Here is a 10,238-nt window from a genome sequence, read left to right as displayed (position 1 = left end):
GCACAGCCATTGAAGTGGAGTGGACCAACATTCCACAGGCCACAATTGACAATCTGATAGACTCCATGCGACGATGTGTTGCACTGCATGAGGCAAATGGTGGTCACACCAGATACTGACCGGTTCTGGGTCCCCAGACCCCCAATAGCGCAAGAAACTGCACATTCCAGGGTGGCCTTTTGTTGTGGGCAGTCTGAGGTACACCTGTGCACTACTCATGATGTCAGATCAGCATCCTGATGTGGCACACCTGTGAGGTGGGATGGATTATCTCAATATAGCAGATGTGCCCACTACCACACATTTGGACTGATTTGTGACCACTGTTTGGGAGGGATGGTTATATTGTGTATCTGGAATGAATTTTAGGTCTCTACGTCCATCCCATGGGGAATGGGAGCAGTAACAAAGGTGTTGCGTTATATTTTTGTTGAGTGTATATAGATATAGAGATATGTCTGCCAGTACAGAGGCCAGGAAACAGTCATTTCTTTACTGTGGCAACAACACTTACGAAATATACAGACTGTCTATATTTGTCCAACACAGCAAGTATAAAACTTAGCTGTAGCTGCTGGAAGTATCTGAAAATGACACCACGCTGCTTAACTCAACAAACATGAAGCAATCATAATATATCCCCATTCTGTTAACAGATTTTCTTTAGTTAGTTTTTTTTTTTGGTGTTGGTGGAATTTTCCTTTAATAAGCAAATGCTTATGGGTAGTCTCTGAGCTGACAGCATTAGGTCATTTAAAAACATTACACCCACTCTAGTAGTATTGGTATGGACTGACCTTGCAGGAAATCAGAGTCACTGGATGCAACTTCAGTTTTGTATGTTTAGTATTTCTGGAACTATCATCCCTAACACCCTGTTCTGTATTTAACTTGACAAGTATTTGTTCATGTTTAGTGTTAAAAAGAGTTTTTGTGTCACTTAACTGTGGTGGAGAGAGTCAGTGTGTGTGTATCAGGAAGACACGCATCAGACTGTCTTAGCTGTGAGAAAACCTGACCCGTGTGATGTTTTCAGATGTTCCTGTTGTGCTCTTGTTGGATTGAAGTGGATGCAAACATGGATTATTGATAATGAAAAGTATCAATATTTCAAATTAAAATTCCATGCTGCAATAAATTATTTTTTTAACAGTGAACTGGAACAGTGTGCGGTGTTTTGGGGAACTGGAAAAGAATATGCTGTTCTTTTAATCTAAAACAATATATATGGTTACACTGGTTCTACCAGAAAGTATTTCCTCTTCCTTTGTCTTCTTTAATAAAAAGTATTTAATTAAATGTACATTATACTGGCTAAGTATAAAAATTGATGGTATGTCTGTTTCCCAGAAGTGATGCTGGAATTTCCACTTGTAAGTGGTTGCATAGTAGATTATAACGCCCACTCCAAACACAAATATGCAGATTAAACTACAATTAAACTGTGTGATGTTTATGCTAATAGCTAGCAAGCTAAGAGTGCAACAAATCTATGTCACGTTGTTTGCAGGTATGTGTGCGCAAAACCTCAGTATAAGGGAAAGGCCTTGCTGATGGATTTATGGGTTCACTGCAGTTTTGATTCATACTGAATAAAACATCTTCAACTAATAAAGATGGTGCCTGTTAAGACTGCAGACAGGAGGAAAAACCAGGCTAACAGTTTAACAATGACATGTCATTAGTCGGTTTGTTAGCCAAATGTTAGCTTTTCTTGAAACAAAATGACATTTGCGTTAACTTTTCTTACAGGCAACACAATTTGGCCATTTAAAGCTAGCATTCTGCTTGAGAAGGCTGATGGCTGATTGACTTAAAAATATGACGTAGCACTCATTTCAACACGATAAGTCAATGTATTCTTTTTTGTCCAGTCTTAGGCTTCAGCAGCCCCATTCATTATGGGTTGTCTTGCAGGTCCCTCCTGAAAGCTGATGTCTAAAGTGTGACAGTTCTTAAGCATTTAGAAGTTCTTTGACTCTACAGTCACATAAGGGGAAACTGGTTAGAGACCACAGCACAACCAGAATTTTTTTTAGCAAACATGTGCAATGGGCGATGAACTACACAGACTGAGTCAGACTCAACATGAGACCATGACTGTTTGCAGACAGGTTGCCTCTCGCCAGCGACCCGTACCGTCGTCTTGTGATTGCGTTGAGAATTCAATCCAGTCATTGGGAATCTTCCTCCTACTCACAATTGACGGATTTAAACATTAAATACATTTAAACTAAATATTTTAAGAAGAAGACGCTACAGACAGCAACACTGAGGGTTTACATGATTTTATTTACACTTAAACAGTCCTGTAGATCTGGTCGCTGTACAGAACATCAGAACTTCACCACTTCTAAAAGGACCTTTGCACATGTGTGAATACACGGTTATAAAATGTGATTTATACAAAGGGCAATTCAAATGTACATGGCCCAGAATCTGCAAAATCATTTATTTTTACAGTACTATTGTTTTTTAAACACAACAGAAATCCACAAATGAATCACAGCCTTTCTAAGCTGATGTGTCATCTCCCAAATCAAAATTCACCAGTTAAAGAGATTTCCACACCTAAAGGTTTGGGGTTTTTTTCAGGGACAAAGACGTGCAACTTGTTAAACTTTTCCAGTTTTGCTTAGCCATGCCACAAATCAAAGACTTGGCTGATATTCATAGGACCTTGGTGATTTCAGAGTCAGGGGTCCTCCTTCAACCACTCTGCCTTTCAAAGCTGGATTAATATCCTCACTAAGGCAGTAACAAATATAAGCGACAGAGGCAATGCACTCCAGGGTCCGTTTGATTTTCTCCAACATAACATCATACGGTCTCTAGAACTTAAATAACCCCATAAGGGTTTTAAAAAATTAAAATATGAACTTTATATTCAAATTAAAAGTGAAGTGGGCTCTTTGCAAAGTTGAACTCTGTTATCTTTACACCTGTCCAAAAGTTAAATCTTTAGTAAATTCAATGGTGGATACAGACCTCAGGGTGTAAACATCTCCAGGTATCAAGCTTTTCATAAATCCCACTTTTTATAATAAAGTCCTCTTTTACTGTTTGTTTATGCTAGCTGAAATAAGAATTCTTAATTTAGCTTTAGTCTGATACAACACTAATAAAACTGGCTGGATGTTGCCAGAGTGAAAAATTTAAACCTTTTCTCCACATATGTTCCCAAAAGATTCTGGCATCCTGGCTGCTCGGTGGCAGGTGACAACCTGCATCCATAGACAAGCAAAGAAGAGACAACACAAAACACAGGAGCCACCTTGAGGTCCAAGACATTAAAATGATTTGGATTATTGTATTAAACCGATATGGAAGCAGAAGGCAATGAGATTAAAGTCATTTGATTCAGCCACAGGCTTAACTGGCTGCATGTGCAATAAACACTCAGATATGCTGTTATTAAATGACAGGTGGGACTTTACAGTTTGTACCATAAACACAAAGCTCTTTTATTAACCTCCGCTAAGACTCATTGATATCTTTATAGTTGGATAATTGTTACCAACAAATCAAAACTTCACTTTGGTTTTCCCTCCAGATAAAGTGATTTAGGTCACATAGATCAATTGATATTGTATGTTGTAAGGGTGATTGTTCACGCTATTTATCCCACACTCCACCCACAATCCTTGACAGCACCGCACTGCTAGTTAACAGCACCGGGTTCCTGGGCTTACAGATACCACCTTCCTCATCAAAAGGTAGACAGCAGCGCTTGCGCTTCCTGAAGCGGTCAAGAAGAGCAATCAGACTCCCTTCTGCCCTCAACACTTCCCACAGAAGCACTACAGAGAGCAACATCTCAGAGCAAACTTCAGAGAATGGTGAAGACACCAGGTCAGGTCGCCAGGTCTCCTCTCTCACCCCCACAGGACCACACACCAAATCCTGCCTGCACAGAGCTGCCGACACGCAAACCGTTTACCATCCTGCCCTCTAAAAAACGCTATCGCAGCATTAGAGTCCTGAACTCTCTTTAAATACACACTATCACACACCAATCCAAGAACTGTTGTATATGCAAACTCTCACACAAAATGTCTCTGTAACTGCTGCTAATTTGTGCAATATTTTCAGTGTCTGCATAACATGAGCACCTATGTTTTTAATATTCATCAGTACAAAGATTCACATATAGTGCCTAAGTTTCTGCTGTGCAATATTTGTAGATTTTGATCTTAGCTGGGTATTCATGTATAATTACTATGACTATAGTGCATGGTGTTCTAGGAGAAACACAGTTTTGTCCCACTATGCAGTCCTTGTGTGGCCAGCATGACAAATAAAGTTTACTTTGACTTTAAATTTCAGTCTGCTGTTATCATCACGAATTAAAGAAATAACTGTGAATAACAAAAAAACTGCATAAAAGGTTCAGTATTATTATTGTTGTTATTATTATTGTTATTATGGCTGACTGTGTATATGTTTGCCATTTAAAATATTTAATTTGAACTAATTCATGCTGTGAACTCTTACAACCCCAAATTCATCTCTCGATTCGGGTTAGACCACGAAAATGAATGTAAACAAATGCGACGCACTCATGTGTAACTCATACCAGTGGCAGATGTGTTGGCTATTATTTTTATAGCCTTTGAACATCAAGTCAAGTTTCAAAGTAAAAAAACAATGGTTTGGTGACATGTTATCTTTTTTTGTGGTTGAGGTGAAGGTGGAGGTGTTACACATGCCTCACTGCTCCATCTATCATAGATTGTCTGCCATCCCTGTTAACCGCTCTGATTGAGCTTTAATGCTGATTGGCTGCAGAAGACTCACCTGTCCGCAATCTGCCCTCTTCCTCACCGCTATGTGGCTTCCTATAGGGCCGGTAACACCTCTGTAACACTGATATGTACTCTGACAACAAACACCCCGCTGAAGAAGACTAAAAGTGGTACTTTTCATGGGGATGAATAGCTTAAAGCTCAGAAATCGTTTTTTGTAAACAAACCCCAAACATACCATTTTCTCTGACAAGTGAAAAAAAATACACTTGATCTGGTAATAAGGACATATGCTCTTCAGTACAAGAAAAGATTAACGTGATCAGCATTCATCGCTCCCTGAGAGGATCAGGGTCATAACATTCACTGATTTAAAGTAATGAACATGATTGTTTTTTTACAATGAAATGTGCTGTTTAATCTGAACTGATTTATGATAGGGTCTTTTACTCTGTCACTGTGACGTGTTTCTGCTGTTTATTTTTATGAAAAAACTATTTTGTAACTCTGATGTTTATGGCTTAAACAGTGAAAAACAAATGCTTTGTAAATGCAGGATCATGCTTTTCCCCTGTGTTTCAGAGAAGGGAAGGTAGACCATTTTTCCCAGCTTGGTCTTTAGTCATAAATACAGGACACTTTATATCAGATTCATTTGATTTTGTTTGCCTCACTCGCCTCTCAGGGCTTCTGTAAACCACCGTGTTGGCTTTACGTTCCTTCACTTTTCGCTGACAACTAGAAAGCCTGTAGATATATGCAATCTGTCTTCAAAATTGATGCAGATCTAATTTAAAAAGTTCCATCTCATAAAGCATAGAAAGCTCACTGAAAACACACACCAAACATGTACTGCATCTTTTCCACACTGAGCGAAAACATTTTTCCTGGTTTAAAACTGCAAGACGAGAAGACGGCCAGTGACCACAGGTCAAAGTCAAACACTGCACATAACAAAAGGACGGTACAATACATAAGCTGACTTTGTATAAATAAAGTTCCAGTTAAAATATTGCTAATATTAGTCTTCATATGATGAAATGATATACAATAAGAATGGTACATTAAAAAAATCCTTTCCTGTTTTGTATTTACAGGATATCTGCATCACTGTCACTCATTCCCAATGTAAGCTGTTGCGGCTCACTCGACACTGCATGGAGAGGAGTTTATGAACGCTGCGTGTAGTGTTTCTGTCCTCATAGATAGAAGTCTCTAAAACTTCAGGCTACATAATGCTGTCCACAGTCACCTGTACCCCTATGAGCGCTTACAGAGTTCCCCCAAACATTCCCGTAGTGCACATTCGTGGTCTTCCAACTGGTTTCCTGAGCTAGTCTTAAAGCAACAATGAGGATAATGAGAGTTAATCATGGTGTGTTTAGGTGACTCTTTACAAGTAAGGCTCTCCAAAAGTCCTGCGACACTCCATGACACCTGTGCTCGGAGGACGGTCACAGTTGTGGGTCAGCTTCACCAGGTTGGGTGTAAGGCGATCGTACGCCAACTTGTACTCACGGTCGAAGGCGTCTGTGGGAAGAGGAGAGATCGGCAGCCAAATAACATGTGGGTGGAGATTTTTTCTTAAAACATTTAAACATGTCAATCAGTTCATTAAGGCTACATGTAACTGCACTCATTTACACTTTTATCTCTTTGAGGACACAATGAGGACTGGCTGAGCAAAACGGAGCCGATATTGGACTTGGAAACAAAACTCAAAAAAATCTTTAAAGTTCTAAAAATCTAATAAATAGCTCGCTAATACAATTGCTGTGAAGAGCAGTGATGCTGCATATACAGTTAGGTTCATTTATAGCTTATTAATACTTCCCCCAAAGTTCAGGTTTAAATGAATTCATGCTGTTTTATGAATTTTACAATAGAGTTAATCAAATGAATTATTGACACACACACATATATACGTATGTTATGTAAGAAACACTCTTTTAAAACATACACATCCAAGACATAAACTTAATACTCACCAATATCAATGTTATCTTTTCCCAGAGCCACCAAGGACAGGAAGAGGATGTCCCTGTACAAACTCCTGAGGAAGAAAGGCGAGGTCACATGCGATCAGTATAAATGGCAGATGAGTGAGTGCTTTAAACGTGTATATTTGAATCACTTTTTCCTAAACCCAAACTGGTAGGTCTTTCTTCCATAAACACAATAATTAGATGAACAGACACGCCGATCATAATGAGCAGAAGCACAAGGCAAACTTTGCTGCCTTCATGCAAACATTCAAGCAGGTATTAAACAGTCATGCTGTCTCCCTTTTCCCTCTCAGGTCCTGTTACTGCAAGTACAATAATTGGAAACTGTGTAAATTGACTGCTCGTTTGTGGTTGTCGGGGCTAAGTGAATGAAAATAAGAACAATAATCAAATCAACTCTCCAAATAACACTCCCTGATGAGCACAGTGCATCTCTCTGCGAGCATGTTTCAGTGTGTCACATTTCCGGACTCTGTGACATACACTTCCCACTAACCCAACGGCACTGACTAGAGGACTGAATTTATATCAATCCACAGCTGAAAATATTACCAAACAAAACTGCACGGCCTGTGTATTTTACACATAATAAATGCCTTATTACTGCATTTGTGGCCAATTTATATTACAATATAACTGGAAAAGCCTTCAAATATGAATTGTCCTTATACGTGACTGAACAGTTGGTGCTGACCTTTGCCTTTTGACCCCGAGCGTCTGCCCCAGCAGCTGCAGCAGCTGAGCCATCGGGCGGCTGACGTCGTTCCTCTGGATGCTCTTCACCATACTGTGCAGCAGCTCCTCACTGAACGGCTTTTCTTCCTCTGGGACTGGCCGAGACACAGGGTAACCAACATCTGGAACACAAGCACACACGCACACAATTCATCATGATTTTGCATCAGACATGTGAAAATAATTTCAATAATAGATCATCTGTGAAGAGTGGGCACTCTCTCTGATGAGAAGCACTTGGGGCTGGGTATCTGGAAGGCATAAAGTGGTACTACACTTGCAGGTGTTGAATAAGTAAATCTAGTACAATAATATTATAATGAAAAACATGGGTTAAAAAGTGGATGCACAGTACATAATGAATGTAACCCGGCAATATACAAATTAACAACTGAATGCTTTACTTGTCATATACATTAAAATAAAAATAATGTTATCTGTAGCTTTTAAGATTTAAATTTAAGAGTAATTATTTGTTACACGTTACGTGGTTCCTTGTAATTACAGTCATTACAATCTGTTCTGCCAAACAGTACAGTTTCCTCTCAAAGCTTAACTAATTCACTTCAGAAACTCTGCTAGAAAACTACGACTCAACATCCTGTCATGAAGAATTGTTGCATTTGTTGCTTTATACTTGACCAGTGTAGTTATCTTCTTTCTCTCTTCAGGTAAGTTCAAATTAAATTATAGTTAAAATTATATATTATACATTATATTATAATTAGCTTATTATAACAGCATTGTGAGAGTACATACATGTGGTAAAAATGTCCTTACAGCAGAGCCCTGACTGCACATGTGCACGTCTCCCCTATTCTGCTGTCTAGTCTCATATTTGTGCCTCCGCTGTGCTGCATAAATAAAACTGAAAATAGCCCCCGAAATATACTTCAAACAGTTACCATAAGATTACATTACATGCAATACAACTGTTCACTGATATTTCTCATTTATTCTCAGCACAGAACTGCATTATTACTGCTCCTACCTACATACTGCTTCACTTTTTAATATAAAAAGATGGAAGTTTTATAATATATGTACACATATCCAGGAACACATATTACATTCATATTTTGCCTTTAGTTTCATATAAGTATTTAATTACTATTGATATAGTAAATGATATAGTAATGTTGTAAGATGGGCAGATACCCTCAGGGATAAATACATATTATCAGACATTTTCATGCATGCACAAAAAAATTACTACTACTATACTCAAATATTAGCATAAAATATATTTTTGTTTATGAAATTGTTAGAAGTTACATAACATACTAATTTCCTAGGATACTAGGGCCATAAAACACTGTCATGTCTATATTTACAGTTTAAAGACCCACCAGTACTGCAACCTGAAGCTCTGTACTAACTTCCTGTTAGTACATATAACATAGTATGATTTATATAAAACTATTTCTGAAGGTTAAAAGTTGCAATATATTTAGAAGCTAACTTCTAATAAATAAGAATGTCAAACTTTACACAGATTGCCTGTTAAACTACAAACAGTAACAGTGTTCAGGAGTGGCAGCGGTCGGTGTTCAGTACCCAGCCCTTTAAGCACCACACGTTGCTGAATGTCCTCATTACAAGTGGACAAACACAGCGGACAGTCACCACAGATGCAAACCCACGTTCAAATACAGAGCAGGGCTGTATTTGAGGCAAACATGTCAAAACCACCTCAGAGTCAAAGTCTCAGTAAGATTTTACACCGCACAAACACTTTCATTCCAACACTGGGAAACCAGCCGCTGACTTTCCACAGACAACACTGCAGTGCAACAAGCAAAGGACACAGAACAGAGGGAAACAGCCAGAGCAGAGGACAGCACACAAACAACAGGACTCATCTGAGGCCGTCTGCAGCAGAGGTGAACACTCACTCTCTAACAACAGAGTACAATTAAGTCCTGCAAGACAGAGAGCAGACACAGCCTGTTAGCACACAGATCGGCCACTGCGCCTCCTCCTCCGTTAAACAGTCAGTTACTGCAGACATGTTAGCACCAGGCTGTGGTATTCGCCCTCACAAATCCAGCTGTTCCCAGGACTAAAAAAGAAGAAGACCCCCCCCCAAAAAAAAAAAAAAAAACCCTGCAACTTCAGACTCATTTAAACGACCGGGCTTTTTTTGAAATTCTAATTCTCATTTTAATCCTGAATATCTTTTCTTTAGTTTAACTCACTCTTGTGATTGGAACTTGGAACATAACAAGTTTCAATCCTGAGAAATGCTGAAAAACAAAATAGTAATCGATGAGCATTTCCATCCTTTATCTGTTAGTAAGGACAAACTGGATTACTTATTTTTAAGCATTTTTAAGCATACTGTATAAAGCATTTTAGTGAAAGCTTCTGTAATTTTTCAGCCACACATTTCATAAATAATCTTATTATGTTTTACTTCGTGCTACTTAGAACTCTGTGTTACAGCCCTGGCCATAATTTGGATCACAGTGGCTGGATTTAGTTCTGTGTGTTCTGTTAAGAGTCTCTGGAGGTCATTCCTGATTGGAGAGCTGGCAGCTGCTGATTGGTCCCAGGGTCAAGTGGCTGTTTTAAAAACCCTCTAAAGCAGTTGTCCTGACAGCAGCCCCGTCCTTTGTGTGGCCTTTGTATGAAGACTGATAAACAATACTACTTCTTCCTAACTTTGCTACCTAGTGTGGATTTAGGGGTGTTTAATTGTGATGGATCTTTGGGAGAGCAAATGACAGTTACATTTTCTTGTCTTTTGATT

At 38.9% G+C, this 10,238-nt stretch overlaps 1 protein-coding gene across 7 annotated transcripts in view; it reads right to left on the bottom strand.

The window, feature by feature from the left end:
- Positions 1-2,272: 2,272 nt before the first annotated feature.
- Positions 2,273-10,238, bottom strand: part of LOC146719166 (C-myc promoter-binding protein-like) — an 85,587-nt gene continuing 77,621 nt past the window's right edge. For all 7 annotated transcript variants that reach the window (XM_085460996.1, XM_085460992.1, XM_085461006.1 and 4 more), the window contains 3 exons: positions 7,446-7,608; positions 6,734-6,798; positions 2,273-6,275 (listed from right to left, as the gene is read on the bottom strand). In XM_085460996.1, the coding sequence (XP_085317122.1) occupies positions 6,139-6,275; positions 6,734-6,798; positions 7,446-7,608 (365 nt within the window). In that variant the 3' untranslated portion in view covers positions 2,273-6,138. The remainder of the gene's footprint in view (positions 6,276-6,733; positions 6,799-7,445; positions 7,609-10,238) is intronic.

The sequence above is a fragment of the Copadichromis virginalis genome, linkage group LG1 (genome assembly GCF_057382275.1).
Source record: "Copadichromis virginalis isolate Kocher_CV1m ecotype Utaka linkage group LG1, C_Virginalis_male_GT1.1, whole genome shotgun sequence".
NCBI lineage: Eukaryota > Metazoa > Chordata > Actinopteri > Cichliformes > Cichlidae > Copadichromis > Copadichromis virginalis.
Note: the sequence above shows the minus strand (reverse complement) of the source record. Positions and strands in the feature narration are given on the sequence as shown.